Source organism: Bos taurus, chromosome 19 (genome assembly GCF_002263795.3).
Source record: "Bos taurus isolate L1 Dominette 01449 registration number 42190680 breed Hereford chromosome 19, ARS-UCD2.0, whole genome shotgun sequence".
Classification (NCBI taxonomy): Eukaryota; Metazoa; Chordata; class Mammalia; order Artiodactyla; family Bovidae; genus Bos; species Bos taurus.
The window spans coordinates 17,706,628-17,731,615 of record NC_037346.1 but is presented as its reverse complement, the minus strand read 5'-3'; the positions used below and the strand labels follow the sequence as shown (position 1 = coordinate 17,731,615).

General features: G+C 42.7%; 1 protein-coding gene across 2 annotated transcripts in view; it reads left to right on the top strand.

The window, feature by feature from the left end:
- Positions 1 to 2,129: 2,129 nt before the first annotated feature.
- The window catches only part of PSMD11 (proteasome 26S subunit, non-ATPase 11), a 28,953-nt gene continuing 6,094 nt past the window's right edge, over positions 2,130 to 24,988 (top strand). The window contains exons 1-8 of one of the 2 annotated variants that reach the window (XM_024980015.2): positions 2,130 to 2,256; positions 4,678 to 4,779; positions 10,054 to 10,178; positions 16,717 to 16,788; positions 17,185 to 17,242; positions 19,155 to 19,349; positions 23,414 to 23,558; positions 24,473 to 24,533. In XM_024980015.2, the coding sequence (XP_024835783.1) occupies positions 2,166 to 2,256; positions 4,678 to 4,779; positions 10,054 to 10,178; positions 16,717 to 16,788; positions 17,185 to 17,242; positions 19,155 to 19,349; positions 23,414 to 23,558; positions 24,473 to 24,533 (849 nt within the window). In that variant the 5' untranslated portion in view covers positions 2,130 to 2,165. 2 annotated transcript variants of the gene reach the window in all.

Here is a 24,988-nt window from a genome sequence, read left to right as displayed (position 1 = left end):
AAAAGTTCCTGTGGTCAGCAAGACATACCAGCCTGGGAGAAAGGTTTGGCAGACACCCCTTGTCATTTGTAGTACACTCCTCTTTGTAGTGAGGTAAGCACTTTATCCTCTTCTCTGATTTCTTTCTTTTTAATTTTTTTGGCAGCACTGCACAGCATGTGGGCTCTTATTTCCCCAGTCAGGAATTGAACCTGCGCCACTGCAGTAGAAGCACAGAATTGTAACCACTGGACCGCTAGTGAAGTCCCTTCTATGATTTCTTCTAATGAATTCCTTTTGAATTTTTATGCATCCTGCTGTAGGCTGGAAGTGGATGAAGGCTGCATCTTTGGGGATATAACTGGTAACTCTTCTTTAGAAGGTGGGGAGACATGTGGCTTTTGTTCTGAGCTTTGGAATTTATAGCCCATTAACATTCTGGTACAATATTAATTGGGTACCAAATTGAGAAGGGAGGAATACCTTTTTGGAGCAAAGAAAGGCTCAGTTTTAGGAGACATTTAGAAGCCATTTTATCCAATTCCCCAATCAATATCATGAATCCTGTTTACAATCATTTGAACATATCCAGGAACTAGGAACCCATTCCCTAACTCTCAGATCTCAAGGCTGTCAATTACCATGTGAGTTTCACCAAATCATTTAAAACCTTTATCTATAAAGGAGATTTAAATAATATCTTCTTCACAGAACATTGTTGGTAAGATAAAAGGAAATAGACATATAAATTGCCTAACTCAGACAGGGGTCTTCCCTGGTAGCTCGGCTGGTAAAGAATCTGATTGCAATGCAGGAGACCCTGGTTTGATTCCTGGCTCAGGTTCCCTTGGAGAAGGAAATGGCAACCCACTCCAGTATTCTTGTCTGGGAAATCTGATGGACAGAGAAGCCTGGCAGGCTACAGTCTATGGGATCCTGACACAACTGAGTGACTAAGCACAGCACAGCACAGCAACCCAGACACAGGTGAGTCAATGTTGGTTCCCTTTATATTAATAGGTTCCTTTAGGAGGCAGCATGTTACTTTTTCTTTTTGGCCACTCCAGAGCAGCACGCAGGATCTTAGGCTCCTGACCAGGGATCAAACCTGTGCGCCCTGCAGTGGAAGCGCAGGGCCCTAACCAGGGCAATGCAAGGCCCCAGGCTATTGCATTTTTGGATTGTCTTCACCCACAGAAAGATCTTCATGCTGAACTGTCGGTATTCCTTTTTAGTACTTCCTTTAAACTCAACTCTCAGTGGGCACAAAGAATGTCTTTTTTTTCTTCTATTTGACAGCTTTTTGGATGTGTGTAATATTAGTTGAAGGCACTAGAGACATTGGGGGAAAAATCCATTTTTTCTTTATTGAGCTAGGGAGTTGAAGGAGCTGTTAGACTTCTATGTGACCCCCCAAGAGGGATTAACTGAATGAATGGGGCAAAGATGATATTTCACTTTCTAACATCAGTTTTCTACAACACTGGTGCATTTAGTCACAGGCTGGCTAGGATTCTGTAGGATTCTAGCCTGAAAAGTGTGTGTGTGTGTGTGTGTGTGTGTGTGTGTGTGTGTGTGTATGTGTCCCTCCCACGTGTTGCCAGACACTTGAAAGCATTTGAATAGTGCTATGAGTTTGAGTGAACTCCGGGAGTTGGTGATGGACAGGGAGGCCTGGCGTGCTGTGATTCATGGGGTCGCAGAGAGTCGGACACGACTGAGCGACTGAACTGAACTGATTCTTTGTCAGCCACACAGTGAGCACTTTATGAGATTGTTTATTGCCCTGAATGAATGGCTGAATGTGGAAGCTACAAAGAAAGCCAAACAGCTTTCACTGAATACCCAAGCGGGTGCTCAAACACTTCTCTCAAGAGCAAGCGAGGGAGTCGGGGTTTTAGAGGCCTCTTGTGGGTGGCTGGGGACTAGTTTCGGGCTCCCAATGGTTGGGCACCGCCTCGTTTGTTCGTGGGTAGCCGCTAGGCGGTGCCGGAGAGCCTCGTTGGTGGGCGGCAAGCTCCCCGGCTCTCATCCTCACCGTTCGGCCCTCCTCCGCGGCCCCCGCGCAGAGACTACAGCTCCCTTCGTGCTCCTGGAGTGGAGGAGGGCGGGGACGAGGGCGGGCCTTCCGGGCGTGTGTTTCCGGCGTCGGCGGCCGCGGCCGGGGACGGTGTGAGAGCGGTAAGATGGCGGCGGCGGCGGTGGTGGAGTTCCAGAGAGCCCAGTCTCTACTCAGCACCGACCGGGAGGCCTCCATCGACATCCTCCACTCCATCGGTAAAGGTCGCCGCGCGCCCTCTCTGTCCCCGCTGGTCCAGCTCGGCCTGTGTCGGTCGGCGGCGGCGGAGCGGGGCCGGGCTAGCCGGCACCGGTGCTGCTGACTCACTGTGTGTGTGTGTGTGTGTGTGTGTGAGTGTGTGTGTGTGAGTGTGAGGGGGGCCGGGCCGGGGGCCCGAGGCCGCTCGGAGCTCCCTGGAGCCCCGGGGTCCCCACCCCGGTACGAAGCCCCGAGGCAAGCCCGGCGTCCACTCGCCGGCTGCTGACTCACGGTGGGCTCGGCGCGCGGAGGGAGAGTGGGCCGAGCCGGAGCCCCGTCGCTCCCCAGCCTTGTCTCCCGCTCTGGCCGGTGCGGGCTGGCCCGGGACCGGGAGCGGTGCCGGCCGGCAGGCGGGCTTTGTCATGAGCTGGTCTGAGAACCTCCAGTTGAGGGCCTGAGAAACCCGCTCTGGACAGGCATTTCCCGCCCTTGTTGTCAGCCCAGCCTGCTCGGGTGGGAGCGCGAGCGCTCGCTCTTCTTCTCTTGGAGTTTCCTTTCCTCCGGACGCTGGAGCTACTTGTGCCAGCCCACCGCGGAAAGCTCCACTTGCAGGGGCTCTTCCTGAGTATGTTTTGAGACACCGAGGGGGCACACACCTCAGGTTGGCATTTGGTTTGGGGAGGTGGCCGAGAGGTTCCTTTACCCCCCCGTGTAGGGTGTGAGAACCAGATGTTGGGGTGGGACCGCCCGGCCCGAGGAGGTGACTAATCGTCCTAGACTTTCCCGGAGAGGTTTGGAAGAGAGTTCAGAGAGTTAGTTGTCAGCCGCGGAGTTCCGCGAACTCTTTGCAACCTGCCGGCTGCCCTTTGCCGGAAAAAATGAAAGAAAAACGTCTTAGCACTGTAGTATGATTGTCTCACACCTTGCATGCAAATGGGGGAATTGACGTGGGAGCCCGAGCCGGTCGCTTCCGACAGTTTTCTAACTGGGATTCAGGTGTGAACAGAAATAAATTTATGATGATACAGAGGGCTTTTAAATGTTCATCCATCAAGGGTTCAGATAGGGCTAGCTCTTCACTACCCAGGCAGTAGTGATGTTTCTAATGTAGCTGGAGAAGATTCGGATTGAATCAACAAGTAGTTCGAGAATGCACGTGTATGTGGGACCTCCAGGCTATTGACTTTTCAGTTGACTCATCAGTCCGTTGAATTTTGGTACTCCTGACTTTCATGAAGAAAGGACAGTGACAGGATCTTGATGTCTTTATCTTTGGGGCTACTAGAAAAAGGGAAGAAATGGAGGTTAAGATGCATCAGTGAATGGATGATGTTGGTAAATGAAGGCTGTATTTCAGTTTGAAGTTCTGATCTTGACTTAAGTCAGTTACAGTTGCAGAACTAGAGTTATCTCAATGTTTTTTTTTTTAATGTGTATTTTTATCCTGTGGATACACACTAGTATTTACAACTAATGTGAGAAGCATGGGTTTTATATTTTGTGTGTAGTGCCTATTATATTGTCTTTTATAAAGTGGGCGTTATGGTAAACATTATAATCAGAGTATTTCTTGCTTGCCCACTGTATTAGGAGAGAGTTCACTGAAAGCTTCTTTGTTAGAGTAAGCTTGAGTCATGATGGTTGACAGCCTTACTTTTTCCAGACTCCATCATGGAGTATCAGAATTTTGGTTTTTGTCAAGTCATGATGCTTTGTAAGAGAAGTGATAGCTAGTGATGATTACTAAACTTATCACTACAAGCTTGAAGAGGCTGGCCAGTGTTCAAGTGGTAGAATAGTTACTAACAGTTGGAAGAGGGACTGTTAGCACAGTTATTTAAGCAGTTCCTAAATACCTTAAACTAGCTTCCCTCCTAAGGACCACACTGGAGCTGTGACAGGATTGTTTTTCCTGAATGGCTTTGTAGACCTGTTTATCCCTAACACATCAGTCAGCTGAGGTTCTCCACAGGCCTAAAGTTTATTGAAAGGCTTTTGACTTTATAGTTATCAGTAACTTGGTCATTTGGTTTTAGTTTGTAGCAGGTAAATATGCAGACAGGTATGTTTAATATTTTAACAGCGCCTGGCATGGGGTGTTCCTCCACAAGCATAAAGAACTTGTTTTGTTTAAATTTTGCATTAGCCAAGTGACAGCAACAGAAATCGCCAGTGTATGTGGGTGAGGGAAATTCTAAGTGGTAGACTGAAAAGGCACATTTAAATTCCAAAGAGGAGTCTATTCTGATGAGATAGATACATGGGACATGTACTGCATGATCAATTTACTTTTTCTTGTTTAAAGTTTTTTCTTTTAAAGCTCTCTAGCATTTGTGTTTTGCTAACTGTTTGAGTTTGTATTTGGTCTTGTGAGGGTGAAATTTCCCTTAGTCTTCATTTTTTGTCAGAATTTTAAGAGGGTTTGCATTTTCCTCTCCCAGTGAAGCGTGACATTCAGGAGAATGACGAGGAGGCAGTGCAGGTCAAGGAGCAGAGCATCCTGGAACTGGGGTCTCTCCTGGCCAAGACTGGACAAGCTGCAGGTAAGTGCTCCAAATGGATTGCTTTCTCTTCTTACCTGAGATGCTGCGTGAAGTTTCACTTTTTTGGTTGGAGTGAGGGAATATAGGACTGTATCCACACAGTTTATTGGTAATGAAGTTCCATTTTATCTTCCACTTGTTGAGCTTTAGTTTTCTGTCAGGAAGTTAAGAGGCCTTTAAACTCAGTTCTTTCATGGATGACTTTTGTTCTGCAGGTGAAGGAAGAATCCTGTTTCTGTTGGGATACAGTAACCTGTGGTTTGTTTCTGCTTTGGATTTTCACTGCACTCCCTTACATGTGGGCAGTAGCAGTCTTCGGTGCTTTCATGGATCTGTTCTGATGTACTTAAGGTGGAGAGTACCTAGGCCCCTGCTTTCAAAATGACCAGGGATTTTGTATCCAAGGAAGTGATTTGCTGTCCTTTTTTCCTGATACACAATGAGTAAGACATTAAATGGAGAGAACCTTCCCAAGATTTCTCCACTGGTACCTAGGACTTTGTACCTGTTGTTGCTCAGTCTAGTTGTAATGGAACCATTGACTTTCCAGGCTCCAAGTGATATTCTGATGATGGGTGTGTCCTGGACTGAGAGAGCCCTGTTGGCCAGGAAGGCCTTTGGCCAGTGAAGTGGCAATAGTATCAGAGTAGCCTGCTTAAACTTAACATGGATGATTTTAGTTAACTTTAAAGTGATTTTAGAGCTTATCTCATTAGAATGGATTGAACATAGTTCATCTTGTGGGTTACTTTCCTCCAAATTATGTTGTTATCCAAGAGGATGATAGGTATGCATTAGCAAAACTTGTTGAACTTGAGAACAAAGATCTTTCCCAATTAAGGGTGACAACTAATTATTAGACTTAATCAGTAGAAAGTTGAGTAAAGTTGTATGAAATTGGAAGGATGTATTTATATGTATCTTGCATCTTATTTAAAATATCATTAAAAAGGAAAACTGTTTTTAAGTGCTTACTGTGAACTACCTTAAGCCCAAGTGGGATTTAGCTTACTGAACCCTTGAAACAACTTGATAAGGTAGATACTATTACCCATTTATACTTGAGGAAACTGAGCACAGAAAAGTTAGATATCTTACTTTTACGGGCACCCAGTTAGTACGGGAGAAATAGGATTTGAATCCATGTAGTTCTACTAAGCTCATGACCTTGAGTTATAAAGGCTATTACTTTCCATAGTTATTCACTTATGAGTTATCAGTGGTAGGTGTGTTTTTTTCATTGTATGATGACTTCTATTTACCATGTATATGGATTCCTTTTGCCTGTCAGTTAATGTTGCAAAACAGTTTTAATGATTAGTCCACATGAAATATTGAAATTATTATTATTTTTTTGGCTGTGCTGCACGTCTTCTGAAATCTTAGTTCCCTGACCAGGGATTGAACCTGGACCCTTGGCAGTGAGAGCACAATCACCAGGGAATTCCCTGAAATAATTTTTCTGTTGTTGAACCATTCAGATGTCTACTTTTTCAAGTAGAATGGATAATTAAAAACAGCATGTAGTATAGTCATTGTTTCAGAAAACTTGTCTGAAAATGTTACTGTTTTGCTTGAAATTACTGTTTCCTGCTCTACTCCCCGCTTGTTCATTGCCCCCCACTCCCTGTGATCCATACCTGAGAAGTTTAGAAGTGCACAGGGAAACCTACTGGACTCTTTAACAGGTGAATCATAATAACTTTCAGAACGTTTCCAGGTTACTTATCATTGTTTTCTAAGAAAGACTTTGAGGAGTATGTTAAGGAAGTTTGGGGCCTACATTCATTTACCCATCTTTGCTATTAATAATTGATCAGTTTGTGTTCTTTCCTTTGAATTTGGGGTTCCAGAGAACAGAACATCTGTCTGTTCTGTTAATTTTCAATTTTGTTTTGTTACGTATTTCACATATGGCTAGAATTGTGCTGAGTAGTCTGCTCAAATAGATAGGATCCCTGCTGGACAGTAGACAACTTGGGAATTAGTGAATAAGACTGTCTGATGCATGCTTGTGATTGAAAATTGTGGTATTCATTATTAGATGTGATGTCTCGGCTTGGGACCTGCAGATTCCATAGCCTGAGACTCTTTAAAGGAGTGTGCTGAGTTCTGTGAGGTTCTGTAAAGGAAGTTCTGGTCATACATTTGCAAATAACTTCAGTAAGTAAAGAATGAAGAAGTGAATATGACTCTGTCAGAATTTAAAAAATCATTATGTGTGAAAATGCAAAGAAACAGGGAATATAATCAAGAATGAATAAGAAACAGTAATAGACTAAACTGAAAAATGAACTGAGTCTTTTGGCAACTAAGACGTCATTTGTTTTTCTGTTAGAGCAAAAAGAATAACTTGGAAAAGATACTGTTGTGCTAGCAAGTGCTAGAGAGAAAGGCAGATCCTTAGCTCATGTTTCACTTCTGCCTTTTCCAGGAAGGAAAATGATTAAGAAAAAGATAGAAATAACACCAGAAAGAGAGAATTAAAGCCAAGGTAGGTGAGAGAAGAGAGAGCAGATTCTCTTTTTCAATAAGTTCAAGTTTCTAGGCTCTGACAATTTCTGTCTTTTAATATCAAAAGAATGGTTGTAGCAGATATGTTTATAGAGCCACTGTGATTCTGAGAAAAATCATGGAGGATGGAGAGGTGTAAGGAAAATGAGGAGGGGCAAACATTATTCCACTTTGCAAAAAGATAATGAAAAGAACAAATCCTAGACATTATAAGCTGGTAATCATCGGTAAAGTTCTGGGACAGATTATTTGATTAGGTTTTAATCATATAAAGCAGTGGGTTTGTTAAGAAAAAATTATTCCAAACTCACCCTAGTTCTCTTTGGTTAGCCTTATCGGATCAGATTTGCAGGGCTCTGGGGACAATGGCTTGCCAGCTGTTTTTGTAAATAAAGTTTTATTGGAACATAGCCATGCCCATGTGTTTACATATTACCCATGACTGCTTTTGCACTACAGTGGCTGAGTTGAGTAGCTACTGCTGAGACTGTATAACCCACAAAGTTGAAAATATTTACTATCTGGCCCTTCACAAAAAAAGTTTGTTAACCCCTGGTTAGGAATAATGATATAAACAACGTATCTGATGTAAGCAGAGTTTTTGAACGTTTGGCATGGCAAATGGATCGATTGTTGACCTGGAGGGAAGTCTCTAGCATCAAGCCATAGGGATCTGTACTTGCTCTTCTGGACAGCATCTGGCATATGGCTAAAGCCATAGCAGAAGGTGTGCTTATTTCTGTGGATGATTCAGTACAGTAGAGAACAGATTTAGGATTCAGGGTTGTTGCCAAAGCCAGCAAGACTAAATTGTGTAGAAAGGAAAAAGTTATAGACTCAAACTGTTTATCAGAACAGAGGAACCTGTCTGCACAAAGACGTTATGGATTCAGTCCGAAAAAGAGTGCTGTTAGCAAAAGCAAAACATGCTTTCTTGTGTTACATGTCTGATCAGGAGAACTGAGCCATAACTCTACTGGTCTGACCCTACGTGGAACATTGTTTTCAGTTCTGGGTGCCACAGGTGGTATGTTTGCAAACCAGAATTTATTTGGAGGAGGGCAACTAAGATGACAAGGAATGTAGAAACCAGGGTGTTGGAGGAACAGTTGAAATAGCTAAAGCTATCTAGCTTGGAGAAAGGGAAATTTAGGGAGACGCGTGCATGTGTGCTAAGTTGCTTCAGTCATGTCCGACTCTCTGCGGCGCTGTGGACTGTAGCCCACCAAGCTCCTCCGTCCATAGCATTCTTCAGGCAAGAATACTGGAGTGGGTTGCTGTGCCCAGGAGATACAAGTGATAGTTATCTTCACATATTTGAAGCCATGTGGAAAGAGGCTATAGACTCACGTTTCAGAAAAGAACAATTGAGTTTGACCAAGATTGGAATCATCTGCTTTCTGAATATTTCTGTCACTAGAGATTGTTCAGAATTCTTCCAGGATAATAGGAAACGCTGTAGCAGAAGGGACGTTGCACTCGACTACTTTTAAAAAGCTGTGATTATATAATTGAAGTTTGCATACGTGCACAAAGAATTTGAGGGAGAGAAACAGGTGTAGCCTGGCATTGGCACGGAAGACTCAGTCGGACTTTAGCCGACCTGAAAGGGCATCTAAGCTCTACGTAGGTCAGGGTGACGGGGGTGGATTCCAGGTGGTGGTGCAGCACGAGCGAGGCCTGGCTGCAGGCGCGGGTGAATGGAGTGATAGAGTGGGGGAGAGTCTGAGGCGGTGGGAGTCCCAAGTCAGGACCGGAGAATGGAGGGAAGGGTGAACTTTCCCGCTCTGTATAGAGTTCCTTTTATACCTGACACGGCCCCGTGGTTTCTGTGACTGTGCTGGCAGATGAGGATTTCAAGACCCCTAATTAGCATTCTCTGGAGGGAGAGGTTTACTTGCCCTGAATTCGAATTCTCAGGAGGATGAGTCTACAATTTGAGGCAGTGACACTAAAGTAATTTTAACCTACATTCCAGGAGTTCTTCCTTAGTTGGTCAGTTGAAATATTGTCTCATTTTCCCTCTTGTTTCTAAAGGTGCCCCCTTAGAATTACTGTGCCACCCACTTTTCTCACACAAGAGGGGAAGAAGCCTCAGTTGTGGTCACGTTTTTTGTCATAGTTTTTGTCATAGTTTGACTTAGGTTTTATAGATGAATGAGGAATTTTAAAAGGGTACAGTACAACTTTAAGGGACAGACACCCTAACTTTCATGTGAAAAACTGATTTAGAAGAGTGCCATGCAAATTACATTGTAAAAGACTAAACTGGGCGTAACTTTAGGAAGGGAGGAAAAAAGGAACCTGAAAGTGAAGATCTCTGTTGAGATTTCCAACTTAGACAGTCTTAGAAATTAGAAAAAAAATTTTCTTTTAACTCTATAACCTGATAAATTTGTTGATTGTGGGGAAGTGATTTTGTCCAAGGTGGTTGAGGCATGGCATGTTTCCTGTTCTAGAATACTGCTTTCTGAGAGTGTGAGTACTTTGCTGTACTCATGAGATAGAGAGCCTCGAGCATTTCCCAGGATCCTCACAGTAATCCAGTGGCCAAGTGGGGAATGGAATACAGATTTGGTGTAAGCTGTTAACTTTTTTGCTACTCTATTACCTGCTGAGAATGCTTTAAATTCCTATTAAGTTTCCTTTTGACTGCTTCCAGACATAAGTACTGATTTTATTATCTTGGGTCGTCTTTTAATGGGTATTTTGTCCCTAATATTGATGGGTACTTTTTCCTGTCACAATTGCCTTCCACAGAGCTTGGAGGACTCCTGAAGTATGTGCGACCCTTCTTGAATTCCATCAGCAAGGCTAAAGCCGCTCGTCTGGTCCGATCTCTTCTTGATCTGTTTCTTGATATGGAAGCAGCCACAGGACAGGAGGTAAGCTACTTGAAGGACGAAAGAGAAGAGTCTTGTTTGGAGCGAAGTCTTGTTTCAGTGAAGGAAGTGCCTGCCTGCACTGTGGTGGTAATGTGTAAGGGACAGCTGGGAGGACAGCGCAGGACTTAGCACGTCAGTTTCTCTTTGTTGCAGGGCATTTGATACTTTGGGTCTGTTCCATGCTTTGCTTTGTAAGTGGAGATTGTCAGTGGTCCCTGGAATCCTCATTACATCAGGGTCACAAACTGATTCTTGTCTTTGAGGTATTGTATTGCCACACCTTTGTAATGTTTTCTGTGTCTGTGGTACCTCTGTGTCACAGAGCTCCTAGTGAGCGCTAATTAAGTCTCGCGGCATCCCTTCTGGGCGTGTCTTGTATGCATTTATGCCTTTATTGAGTGAGCATCCATCTGTCTGTCTCGTGTGTCCTGAAGTGACTGGTATACCTGTCCATGTCCTCTACGAGTTCAGACTAGACCCTGAGCTGTACTGAAGAGTGCCTCTTTGGAATCACTGAGCCTCTTCCAGTTCTTTTCAAAGAATTATCGTTTGCAATTCCGGAGAAGGAGATGCTACCAAAGTTAAAACTCATTCGGTAAAAAGTGGTAGATTGAAGCAGGGTGTACGGTGGTTGCTTGAATCTGTTTGTAGGAAGAATGTAGTTGTTGTCTTTTCTGTATTCCTCAGCAGTCATTGAATGTGTGCTGTGTTAGGCACTGTTACAGGTGTTAGGGATTCATTTGTAACAGTGTACAGTTACTGCTCTCATGAGGATTATATTTTAATGAGGAAGGCAGATAATGAACAAATAAATAAAATGTCAAGTGGTATAAAGGCAGGGGTAGGCATTGGTAGGTAGTTATATGTCTCATTATTTGCCATGGCCCCTGTGGGTGTAAAAGATATGAAGGGGCTTAGTGGCATATTGAATAAACAATGGGGAACTTCAGAAACCTAGCGCGTGACGGATCTTACTTTGAATTCATGTCGTTTGTAAAATCTGGTTTCTTTCTTTAATGATTCTTTGAAGCCTAGTTTAAACACCATAAACTAACTTCATTGTAGAAAATTTATTTGTAGAGAAGTCCTCAAGTTCATTTGTTTTTCGCAGAACCGTGTTTCATGATAATAGATCAAAAATAGATATGTAGATGGCTGCCTTTTGAACCAAAGCATTAGAATTATTTTTATGAACAATTTAAAAGAAAAGGTGGTGTTTTAAAGAGGTGTTACTCTTTTGTAACCCTGACTTTTAAAAGAAAATTGCATTTGTGCTCATGAAAAAGTGATGCCACATTTTTTGTTTGAATTAGGATGCCTTAGAATGAGCTGACCAGTAAATGTTAGCTTGAAACAGACTAATAAATGTTACTTGGAACATTTTAGGCGGAAAAAATTAATTATCCAAGCTGCTTCTTTGACTGAGCTCTTGGAATTTGTCTCTTCCTGTAACTGCGCTGGCTCAGTGGCTAGAACTGCAATTGTTTGATGGTCGGTTCTCCTCCTGTATCCAAATTATCCAAATCATAATTTGGTGCTCTCCTGTAATTGGCTTGTGGGATTCACTGGCCTTTGTCTTGTGGCTCCATGTCTGGTTAGGCCCTCCTTTTAACTGTGTGTGTACATTGTTATTCTTCATTGTACATTATTTTCTTGTCAACTAGAGGCTTTTCTTCCTTATCCTAGGGTGAAAGGGAACACTCTTACATATTGTGTCTTTTTGTTGTCAATGTCGTATTAGTGCTAAGTAAGACCTGTTGATCTTTCTTGTTTGTTTGTTTTTATTGATTAGTAGTTTAGCTTTTTATCCACCAGCCAGAGTCTTACTCCACTTAGCAGGTCTTTCAGTAATTTTTGTGGATTACAGATTATTTGCTTGGTTTGGAATAAATTGTGAACCATCCAGATGGTTCTGTCTGCACCTCAAAGTCAACATAGCAACATCAACATCCAACCATTTATTAAATTCTGTCAATGCAACTTTCTCCAATCTTTATTCTCCACCCTTTTTGTATTTGTTCTCTGTGTACAACTACCATCTAATTGGGTTCTAATTATTTCTTCTTTTTATTTTTTGGAGGTATTGTTCACATACAGTGAGTTCTAATTATTTCTTAGACTACTGCAAAAGTCTCGTACCACCATTTTGAGAGATATCCTACCCAGTAACCCTCTGAACATCTTATTCCTCTCTGTGCATCCCTGAACTTGAGCCTTCAGTGGCTCTCGATTGCTTGCAGAGTTCGTATTTTATGTTCCTCTACAGTACAGCTTAGCAGGACAGTCTGACCTCCTGGTACTCTATGAAGTGTACCACACGTGCCTGGCCTGTTGGGCACTTGACTGTCTGCGGAGCGAGGCCTGTACACTCTTCATGATGCACCTTTCCCTTCTGTGGTTCCGTGTCCAGTGCCCTCTGCTCTGAGATCTTTGCTTGCTGACGTTCCTATGATCTAAACTCCACAGTGATGCCCGCTGTGTTTGCACATGTTACATCTCTGACGATTGTCTTTACGATGGACGCTTGGACGTTTGCCCTATCTCCTTTCCTGTGATACAGTCTCATTCAGATGCAACCTGCGTGCCTTGTGGTGTCACAGCACCTTTCTCATTCCTAACTCATGGCTATTCCTTGACCACGGCTACCTCTGGCCTCACCTGCCATACTGTTCTTTCTTTCACATTATTTACAGCTGTAACACTGGCTTTAAACTGTTCTAACTTTGGGGCATTTTTATACATCTAATTTTTTTTTGGCCATGTTGTATGGCTTGTGAGATCTTAGTTCCCTGACCAGGGATCTAACCTGTTCCCCTTGCAGTGGAAGCATGAAATCTTAACCACTGTACTGACCTGGCAGTCTCACTCTTAGCCTGATCTTAACACAGCCTTTTTTCTTCTTCACATCATTTCAAGTCTTTGTTTCCATCTCGTTTCCTCAGAGACCTTCCTTTATCACCGTATCTAAAATACCCTCTTTCTGCTTTCTTCATGTTTATTTTGCTTATTAACATTCATTTGCTACTTAAAAGATAAATTTCATGAGGATAATTACTGTGTCCTATTCACTGCTGTAACCTCCACACTTAGTTTGGCCCAAAGAAGCTACCTAACTAGTATTTGTCGAAGGAATGTATCAATCATGCCTTCTCCATGGTAGATGCTCAGGAGATATTTTGTTGAATTAAGACTTAACTTTATTGACTTGAGATACAACCATGGGGTATTGTTGCTGCATTTGTCTACGTGACTCAAGACCTCTGACTTGGGAGGGTGGAAAATTCTAGGTTCTTTTAAAATTCTTCGATTGAGTATTGGGAAAGGATAGAGGAGCAAGGCATAGGTAGATCACTCTCATTGAAGTGTTGAGGCCTGGGGCAAAGTACGAAGTTTTAGGACATTTGTAAGCCATGGAATTAAAAGATGCTTACTCCTTGGAAGGAAAGTTATGAACAACCTAGATAGCATATTAAAAAGCAGAGATATTACTTTCCCAACAAAGGTCCATCTAGTCAAGGCTATGGTTTTTCCAGTGGTCATGTGTGGATGTGAGAGTTGGACTGTGAAGAAGGCTGAGCACCGAAGAATTGATGCTTTTGAACTGTGGTGTTGGAGAAGACTCTTGAAAGTCCCTTGGACTGCAAGGAGATCCAACCAGTCCATCCTAAAGGAGATCAGTCCTGGGTGTTCACTGGCAGGACTGATACTGAAGCTGAGACTCCAATACTTTGGCCACCTCATGTGAAGAGTTGACTCAGTGGAAAAGACCCTGATGCTGGGAGGGATTGGGGGCAGGAGGAGAAGGGGACAACAGAGGATGAGATGGCTGGATGGCATCACTGACTCTAAGTTTGGGTAAACTCCGGGAGTTCGTGATGGACAGGGAGGCCTGGCGTGCTGTGATTCATGGGGTCGCAAAAAGTCGGACACAACTGAGCGACTAAACTGAAGAGATCTAGAAGTGTTGGGGAGTTTAACAGGAAGAGTATGGGGAAGGGATTTTCCTTGCCTTTTTGTATTTGGTGACTCACCATAAGTCAGATAGAGCTATAGCATGGTCTTCAGCTTGCTGTGTTCCAGAAGCTGATGTGATTCAGGTTAGGTTCTGGTCATTTGCCTAGGATGTGAGGCTGTATGGGTGGGGTGGGTGACTGAGGATTGGGATGGTTGGCAAGGAGAAGGGGAGTAGAGATTTAGGGTGAAGAGGGGAGAAAGAAGACTGAACCAGATCCTTAACCAAAGAGTGAGCTCAAATTCCAGAATTGATTTTACCTTCCAGGTATGTCTAGGCAGTTCTTTGGGAGGCCATTTTTTGGTATAGTCTATCCAACTGAAGCACAGTAGCACGTTTTAAGAAAGCTTACATCAAAAAATTCTGTTGAATTAAATAATTATTTTAATGGAAAAGGGGAGTTCGTGCCAGAGAATTTCACACTTAAAACGGTAGTTAACTTTTTTTTCCCTTAGGAATTTAGTGAATAAAAACATATAAAAATGGTTTAGTGTTATTTATTTAAAGCTTAAAAACATTAATATCTAATTTGACTGTTTTAAGCTTTTGTACTCAAGTAAGGGCTTCCTCCAGAAGCATGGACTTCTTGTGTATTATTATCTATCCCCTTTATCTGTCATTGTTAGCATTAACAAAGCACAAAGCCTCTCAAACAAAAGGGCAGTGAGTGGCCTTTAAATTTTTTTTCTGAGAACTGATGTGCTGGTTTCACCAATTATAATTCTAGATATTGCAAATCATGTACCCTGTAACTGAAAACTGATAGTTCATGTAAAAATTCTCTACTGTAGGAAAAATGTCTCTATTGACCTGAATTTATTAAGTGTGAGTTAAGGTTGGGTCAAGTTCTGGTCCCAGTGGCTGATCATGACCTTTGGTGGGTCACTTAACATCTGGACTGTCAGGGAAATGGGGACAGGTAAGATGCTAGGGTAGAACTCAGTGTTTCTTAACTAGGGGTGTACATCAGAGAGGCCAACCTTTCATTCCAGACTACTGAATCAGGAGCCTAGGCATTCATTTCAGCATTGTTAAACTTGCTGGGTAAAACTGTTGGTAAGCGTTTCTTAGTCCCCCAAAACACGGAGGACTAAAGACTTTTATTCTTGTTGCTAAAAATATTCAGCAAAATATTTTCAGTTCCATTCATGTATGAACAGAAATCTTACTTTGATTTTGGTCTTTTAGAACATAACTCAAAACTGAAATTGTGATTGGCCTGCTTTTATTTCAGGTTTTGTAGAATTCATGAGGGTGGTTGAGTTTAGAGTTGGGGATTGAGTAGCCACTAGGGGGCCCCCTCCGGTGAGTTATAAAGTTTTCATTGACTTGCTGATGAATCTTCCAAATACCATGTAAAGGCATTCACTTATCTACTGAGCTTTATTTTACCAGTTAGTTTTCTGGAAAGCTCAGTTTCTTTTTATCTTATACTCTGATTGTGAATCTTAATATAAACTTGCAGTAACAGAAGTGATAGATGATCTGCAGCACTTAATACGTACTTGTCAGAACTCCTGTGGCAAGGATACCTGATGGCATGTAGACCACCTGGCCTAGAACACTTAAGATAGTTACTTTGCATGGGACATTACTGCTTGGGTAGCAGGTAGAACTGGGAGTTCAGAGTTCTTTTATAGAAAGTTTAAAAAGCCCCTTTAAGTGTTAGGCTAATTTTAATTTCTTTTTACTCACTTTCATACAAGCTAAGTTTGCTGTACTGTGATGAGAATTGTTACTTGCGCTTTGTAAACTCTGGAAGGGAAGAGTCAGCTGGGCCTTTTGAATCTTAAAAGCAACCGTTGGAAGAGTAAGACACTTGTGCCTAGACTGAGAATTTCTCCCCTTTATGACTGATATAGTCATATGAACACATTATTGTTACTATTCAGGGAAAAATTTCTGCTTTAAAAATGTCTCAGCCATTATAGAACTAACTCTACATTCCAGGACTGCATATGTAGTCTGGGTCCCTCCTGAGAAGGTAGATGAGGAATCTTGAAGACAAAGCTCTTTTCCAAAGGAACAGTCTAAGCACAAATATACTCTGTGTGTAAAAAGCCAAGTTGATTTTCCAGTATGCTATACATATTGAGCGGAGAAGGCAATGGCACCCCACTCCAGTACTCTTGCCTGGAAAATCCCATGGGCAGAGGAGCCTGGTAGGTTGCAGTCCATGGGGTTGTAAAGAGTCGGACACGACTGAGCGACTTCACTTTCACTTTTCACTTTCATGCATTGGGGAAGGAAATGGCAACCCACTCCAGTATTCTTGCCTGGAGAATCCCAGGGATGGGGGAACCTGGTGGGCTGCTGTCTATGGGGTCACACAGAGTCGGACATGACTGAAGCGGCTTAGCAGCAGCAGCAGCATACATCTTGAGATACTATGATCAAGGCATGCTCCTGAGACAGTAAACATGGATAGTAATGCATAAGGAGGAAATGACAGCTGTTCTCCCGAGCAAGGCTTGTGGGAAGAACGTGAGGACATAATGTTGCATATACTGTCTCTCCCTGTTGCAGGTCGAGTTGTGTTTAGAGTGCATCGAGTGGGCCAAATCAGAGAAGAGAACTTTCTTACGCCAAGCTTTGGAGGTATGTGCCTGTGTTGGTATTGATCTCAGGTCTCTAGACGTTTGACAGACTGTGATTATAAATAACACCATCCTGATCAAAAGTATTTTCAGCAGCTTTGTATTCTGTGTACCCATAATGATGGGTAGTAGACCTGCTCATGAGAATTGCTCTGGTTGAAGCTTTGATACAGACCTGCTGCTTGGCTCAGAAAAGTAAGCAGCAGCATGGTTTAGTCATTGGCTATAATAGGAGATAATATCATGGGCTAGATGATTTTTTTTTTAGGCTGAATTTGATGCTATCATCGGGACTTGAATATTCAGCAGTAACAGTTCTGTGACTGTCAATCTTTGATTTCTTTCTTTGGCTTTTTTTCTCCCCTTTCCATCAGTCAATGCCTTTTCTCTTTCCTAGGCAAGACTGGTGTCTTTGTACTTTGATACCAAGAGGTACCAGGAAGCATTGCATTTGGGTAAGTAAGCTGGTGGAAGCTAGTGAAGTGTCTTAGCTGGCTCTGTGTATGTGTGTGTGCGTGCGTGCTCAGTCATATCCGATTCTTTGCGACCCCATGGACTGTAGCCCACCAGGTTCGTCTGTCCATGGAATTCTCCAGGCAAGAATACTGGAGCAGGTTGCCATTTCCTTCTCCATCTTAGCTGGCTAAATGAATGTATTCTGAACCTGGGTACTCTTATTAGTTATGTATTAATAATTTATATTCTGCCTATATCTTAGAAGATTTAAAGTGACTTATAATTACTGAATCTGTCATGGAAAAATGGCATTTAGAAGTTCTAAGAAACTATCAACATTAGAAAACAAAAGGGTGAAACTGCAAGTATTTATTGACCGTTACATTTACTATATCTGTTTATAATTATCATTAAAATCAGTTTTAAAGATCAAAAAGTTAACTGGATGTAAATACATACAGGAAATCTAAAGTGGGCCAGCTAAAGGCTTCTTTTGGCCTTTGCTGCTGCTGCTGCTAAGCACCCTAAAATCTTTGCCTGCTGCTTTTTAAAAAATTAATGGATATAGCTGGACTATTTTCTCCAGGTGGAAGGACATGACTTTCGTGATCTATTAAGTTGAAAAATTGCCAGTATGTAATTCTTATCCTGCAGAAGTGCTATTTTCTTATGGTTCTAACAAGTAGCATTAAAAAAAAAGAAAACTGCTTTAATAGAGATATAATTCACAGACCATAAAATGCACCCTTTAAAAGTGTACAGCCAGTGATTTTTAGTCTGTTCACAAAGTGCAGTTGTCACCACTATCTGATTTCAGAACATTTTCATCACCCTAGAAAGTAACCTTGTATCCATCAGCTGTCACTTCCTGTTAACCCCCCATTCATCCTCTGTGTGCCCACATCCCAAGGCAATCACTAACTAGTTTTGCCTCTGTAGACTTGCCTGTTCTGGACACTGCACATAATGGAGCCACGCAGTGTGTGGCCTTTGTGAGTGGCTTCTTTCTCCAGCATGTTCTCAGTGTTCATCCATGTTGTAGCATATGGCAATGCTTCATTCCTTTTTATTGCTAAGTAATACTCCATTGTATCATATTATCCCTTCATCAGGTTGATGGACACTGAGATTGTTTTCCACTTTTTGGCTATTATGAATGCTGCTATAAACAGGTTTTATGTGGACATGGTTTTCTTTCGGGTATATACCCAGGAGTAGAATTCCTGGCATATAGTGACTCTCTTTAGCTTTTGAGGAACAGCCAAACTGCTTTTTAAAGTGGCCACACCATTGTACATTCTCACCAGCAGTGTATGAGGAGAGTTCCAGTTTCTCCACATCCTCACCAACACTTGTTGATATTGTCTGTGTTTTTAACTTTAGCCATCTTAGTGCGTGTGGAGTAGTATCTCATATTGGTTTTGATTTATATTTCCTTAATGACTAAATTAATGATGTTGAGCCTGGGGAAGAAGGGGTGTTTGCAGAACGTTAGTATATCCTAATCTCTTTGCTTTCCCCACCAACCCTAGTGCCTCATATTTCTTATGCAGTTTCAGGATTATTGGATAGGAATAGAGTGCGATCAAGTGCCTGTCTGAACTGGATAAGTAATTTCAGCATTTTCTGGGTGGGGATTCCCACTTTTATTTGAATCTTAGGAGTAAGCTCATCACATTCTTGGCTGTAATGTCTTTTGTATGCAGAAAGCTTTCAAAGAGATCTGTGTTTCTCTTTTGGAAGACAGCACCTTAGCAGAAAATGTAAATCTTGTGAATAGATAACCTCGTTTTGAGTTCAGGCAGGTTTCTTTATCCTGAGTGTTCTTATAAGGGTGAGAGAGGGAAATAGTCCGGTATTAAAGTATTAAGATTATAGCTAACAAGAGGTATCTGTATTTTCTTTCTCTAGGTTCTCAGTTGCTTCGGGAGTTGAAAAAGATGGATGACAAAGCCCTTTTGGTGGAAGTACAGCTTTTAGAAAGCAAAACCTACCATGCCCTGAGCAACCTGCCAAAAGCCCGAGCTGCCTTAACCTCTGCTCGAACCACAGCAAATGCCATTTACTGCCCCCCTAAATTGCAGGCCACCTTGGATATGCAGTCAGGTAACACCCTTAGAAACTCATGTGATGTTTTCTTAAAGCTCATCTTACCTCACAGGTGGAAGGAATCTGGAGTTGGGGCTGAAGAATAAAATTGGCTGTTTTGGCTTAGGTTTCCTCAGGGAAACCAGTTGGAAGGTTACCCCTCTAACTAGCTGCCCGCCTCCTCTTCACTTGCTATGAACTGCCTAAATAATACTAAGAACCTGCTTATCTGTGGTTGAACAGGCAACCTGATTGTTGGCACCAGCATCCTAGAGAGGTCTCACTTAGGTTTTAAAAAGCTCTTCCTTCTCTTCCATCTTTGTCAGTTACTCAGGATGGTAGCACTCCTTTCCAGGACTGGACTAACCCAAGTCTTTTGACAGTTGGAGACCTTTGTAGAGCATGCTAGGCTTTTCTAAAGGACCTCATATCAAGGCTGAGGAAAGGACCCCACCCCCAACCCCCACCCCTACAGGAGAGTGTAATGAATTGCCTTCTTAAGAAGTGTGGGAACTGGGCTGGGAGGCCATGGAGTGGCAGGAGGATACTTGCAGTCAGCAGCTTTTATTAGTTATGATTTATTACCATTGTTGGAGGGTGTTGGGATTGGAGGCAGAGGACTAGTTTAAGCCCTGATGTTACCTCTTTGCAATCTTTGTTTCCATATAAAACTGTAAGAGGGAGATAACAGCTGCCATGCTTGCCTCTCAGGTATTGTAAATGTCATTTGGCATGTTTTGTCATTCAGGTGACCAGCAGAAGCTCTAGAAAATGGCTTTTCTAGGTTGAAATTTTAGTTTTGCGAATTTCTAGCTATGTGATTGGGCAAGTTACTTAATTTATCTTTAGTTCATCTGAAAAATGGTGATGATAATTGTACCTCCTTACAGGATGGTGGTGAGGAGTAAATGAGCTGATGAATGTAAGCTCTTCTCACAGGACCTTGCTTTGACCAAAATTGGCACTTTCTTTAAGCCACTGCTCTTCATCATGTTCTTTTTTCATGGTCAGGAGATGACCTTGCATCGTATTTCTCAGAGCAGATGAGGCCATTTTTATGTGTGCTTCCTTTATTTCTCTTTCCTCCCTAGAATTTCTATCACTGTTTTTACCTGTTATCAAGTGTGATCCTTCTACCTGCCTTTATAAAAGTTTTCAGTTTTCCAAGTCCAGTTTTTTGTCTCTACTTGGATCTTCCTCTCAGTCTTTGAACTACCCCAGCTGAAAAATCACAGTCCTCTGTCCTTTTAAAATTGCTGTGTTCTCCTTTTCTGTCAAGCTTATTGGAAAAGCTGGAAGAGTATCGTTACTTTGGTGTCTTGTGATTCGTTTCAAGACAGTTACTCCCCTGTAATCTCTGACTTTCTTGGAGGTTGGACACTGTTGAGCAGTCCAGCCTTCTTTGACAGCAGTGTCTTCTCGGGTCTCCTCCTTGAGTCATTGTCCTCAGGCACTCTTCCCCCTGTTGTCTCTCAAGTGTGGGTGTTCCTCAGTGTTGTTTTCTTAGTTCTTTTCTCTTCCTGGTCTCCCTTTTTCCTGTCTCATCTCATACTCTCCCGTGGCTTTAGTTACTACGTAACACACAAATGGTCTCCTCATCTAGATTTCTGGTAGCTTCTCTGTCCTGAATTCCATACCTAAATGTTCTGTAGATCTGAATCTCAGCACATCAAAAACCAAAATTATTATTTAACTCTTCCCCTCAAACTATTCTATTCTACATTTCCTATTTTCATTAGTGGTATAATTACTGACTCAGGTGTTCAGGCTGTTCTCTTTGGAGTGATTTGGATTCCCTTCCTCTTCTTCACCCTTCATATGCAGTCAGTCACCAGATGAGGTTGAGTCTGTCTCCACACCTGCCTGTTCTTTTCCGTCTCTGCAGTCACTGCTCTCATGAATGCCAATGGACCACTGGCATGGTCTTTTCACTGCCCTAAACGTCACTGTCACTTCCCAATCCGTCTTGCTTACTGGTCTCATTTTTTTGGAAACACACATCTGATCGTGTAAATCCAGTGACTCTGCATTATCCTCTTTAACTGTGCATTCTAAAGGAAGGCACTGTTTTCACGCTTATCTATGGTTTCAGTCCTAGTCACCAAATGACTTCCTGTGTTCCTGCTCTTGTATATTCTCTGCTTGGAATTCCCCTTTCCGTCTTGTCCCCTTGACAAAGTCCTGTGCATCCTTCTAGATCCAGCTTGCATGTTTCCTTTATAAACCCTCATGAGTGCCTTCTTCACTTTGGACTTCCTTGTGAATTGTATATTCTTTGGTGTGTATTACGATACTAATCTCCTTCTGTCTTGATGACTGCTGTGAGACTGTGAGCTGCTTCAGCACCTTATTCATATTTTTATTTCCTCTATAATAGCTATATCAGTGCTTGGCATATGGTGGGCCCTTGTTAATATTGGTGTTGAATGAGTAACAGGCTAGTGTTTTTTTGTTTTTGTTTTTTTTTTAATGTCCTACGCCACTTGCGATGGTTGTAGTCCTCATGTGGTCTACATTTGCTAATGTGTTTGAGAATGCAGTATACCAGTTCTTGGGCCTTATTTTACTTTTTTTTTTTAATACCAGTCTTATTTTTCGTCTGGTCTATTCTAGCTTTAGACGGGGAGGAAAGGAAAAATGGGCATTTGTCTCATTGAATTTGGCAGTGTTAATAATAGTTTGTTGGATATTTTTGAGGAAGTCTCCTTGGCTACAGAGGAGGGTGGGTTTTCTTCAGGCCTCTGTGTGCTCAGTTGCTCAGTCGTATCTGTTTGCAACCCCATGGACTGTTTCTAGCCAGGCTCCTCTGTCCATGGGGATTCTCCAGGCAAGAATACTGGAGAGGGTTGCCATGCCCTCCTCCACGGGATCTTCCCAATCAAGGGATCGAACCTTGGTCTCCCTCATTGCAAGCAGATTCTTTACTGTCTGAGCCACCAGGGAAGTCCCCAGGCCTCTGTAGTTAAGTATAAGGGTCTGATTCCTGTGGCTGCTGAACGGGAGGCTTTCTGGGTAAAGTAAAAGCCCTGGGTATGGCACATACCACTCAGTAGTGGTTATCAAGTAGAAGTTCCCAACTGGTGTGCCAGGCACACAGGCATATGACAGGTAGGTCTGAAACATGGATCCCCTGGGGTCATGTATGAGCATTTTCATCCTTTTACTCCAGAATACTGAGTACTTTCTTCTGTACCTTGCTGTGAAAAAATTGGGAAGTCCTGAGGTGGACACATGGATGGGGCTGAGGCAGGGTTAGAACTGATATAGAGAATCTTAGGCTTAGATGCCTTTCAAGCTAGAAAGTACTATTTTTCATGTCATCCCAAGTGATAGCATAGGTTGGTAATAATTGCAGATTCAGTCAAAGTTAGGCTTATTGGGAGCAACTCGGCTTCTAAACAGCAGAGAATTGGTTAGATAAAGTATGTAGCATATTACCCTAAAGAAATACTGCTTAAGTGTGTACAGTTAAGTTCATGAATTTGGCATTATGTGAAATTCATGTATTGACTGCATCACAGCAAAAGTATATCTATAAAATTGTAAATGACCAGTATCTGGAATGAGACTATATAAGAGGTTGGGTTTTTTTTTTTCCCATCTCATGAAAGCTACTTAAAAATGTCAAGCTTAGAAAAGTTATCAGAAAGAAATGGTTGATGTTATTAAAGCCAGTAATTTGGGCAGAGCAGGGAGAGATGTTTGGGTCGCCTTTCTGACTTGTGAAGATAGTGTCATGGAGAGTGAGCATGGCCTTGCCTAGTGGTTCCAAAGGATAGTGGGACTGCTGTGGTGACGAGACGCATGAGGACCATATGTGGCTTTTAGCATCCCCTTTAGTTGGGTCTCTAACTCGTTTGGGATTAATATTGGTAGATGATTGAACTGGGAGTTCAAAGACCTGGGCTCTAATCTCAGCTTTGCCACTAGATGGCAGTGACTTTGGGCAGGTCTTTTATTCTTCCCTGACCACATCAATAAGTAGATGAGGTTGGGATAGATTTTTGAGGCCCTTCCCAGCTGTGATATTTTATGGTTTTGTTACTTCATATGGTTCTTACCCTTTTCTTTTCAATGTCCAGGTATCATCCATGCAGCAGAGGAGAAGGATTGGAAAACTGCATACTCATATTTCTATGAGGCTTTTGAGGGTTATGATTCCATCGATAGCCCCAAGGCCATCACATCTCTGAAGTACATGTTGCTGTGCAAAATCATGCTCAACACGTAGGTGCACGTTAACTTGGGGGTATGAGCTCTCAGGTCCTTGGTCTAAGATTTTCTGCCATGTCAGGATAGCTTGGGCAGGGAGATTGGTCAGTTACAGAAGCAGTGGCTGCCACCTTGTGGGGTGCCTAAGGTGGAGTGGGAGGATCAAAGCTAATCTAGAGCACTCTTCCTTCCTAGTCTTTTAGAACTGAGGAGACAGATTTGAGAAATATCCTTCCCAGCCCCTTGGAACGTTCTCCTCAGCGTGCAGTTCTGTCCAGAGAGTTGCTGAGCACTGGGCAGAGGGCCAGGAAATGGCGTATAGACCAGCACCAGCCACTAGGCCTCCCGGAATGGGGGTTAGAGGAGAGGTTAGGGAAAGGCTTGAAAAAGGGTGACAGCGGCGAGTGTGTGCAGCTCGATGTCTCCATGTTTTATAAAGAATTCCACAGAATTTTTCCATGTTTCTTTTTTGGGAATGCATGAGGTACTGACTGGGATTCTTTTTTGGATCTTGGGATTAAACAGAGCTTGTGTTTTTATAAGATCTGTTATACTGGGATTTGATCTATAAAGTCATTTTGCATAGCCTTTTTTTTTTTTTTTGGCCACGCTGTACAGCTTGTGGGATATTTCCCCAACCAGGGGTTGAACCTGGGGCCACAGCAATGAAATTAGGACTCCAAGTCCTAATTATTGGACTGCCAGAGAAGTCCCACTGTGGCTTTCTTCTTTAAGTTCAGTTTTTCTGCTTTTCAGCAGTGAGCCCAGAGTGGAGAAAGCCTGGCTCCTGTGGTGTGAGGAGCGTATGGATTTACGGGTGGGGGCTGATTACTTCTGTGGGTGGAGTCTTTTCACAGAAGAAGAAATTTGCCTAAACATAGAAACATAGCATCCTAGAGCAATTGACCAAGTCTCTCTTTTTTTTCTAGCCCAGAAGATGTCCAGGCTTTGGTGAGCGGGAAGCTTGCACTTCGGTATGCAGGGAGGCAGGTAGGGGATGCCTTGACTGCAATTTTGATCTCTGCTCACTCTGAGGCAGTGTGTGGTCAGTCACGGTGTTCACTGATATCGTGCTCTTCAGGTCGCCATTCTACTTTTCATTCTGCCCTCCCTCGCTTATGTTTATCAAGCTCCTTTAGTGTAATTCCTGTACTGTTAGTTCTGGGCCCGAAAAGTCAGTGTTTGGTGCTCTTGTGGGTATCAGGTGGTTTGAGGAACTTAACTCAGAATTGAACTGTAGCATTTATAGTGGGTTAGGTTGCATTTGGCTTCAACCAGAAAGTATATCTCCTATGAGCTTGGCTTGAAAATTTAATGTATGGAATAATATTCTTTAAGACAGTGGAGCCGGGTAAGGTCTGGTGCACATGTCCTTCAGAGAGGTTGGATTACCTGGTGCAGAAACTAGGATTGATGGCTCACTTGAGGGCTTCTCACGTCCATCA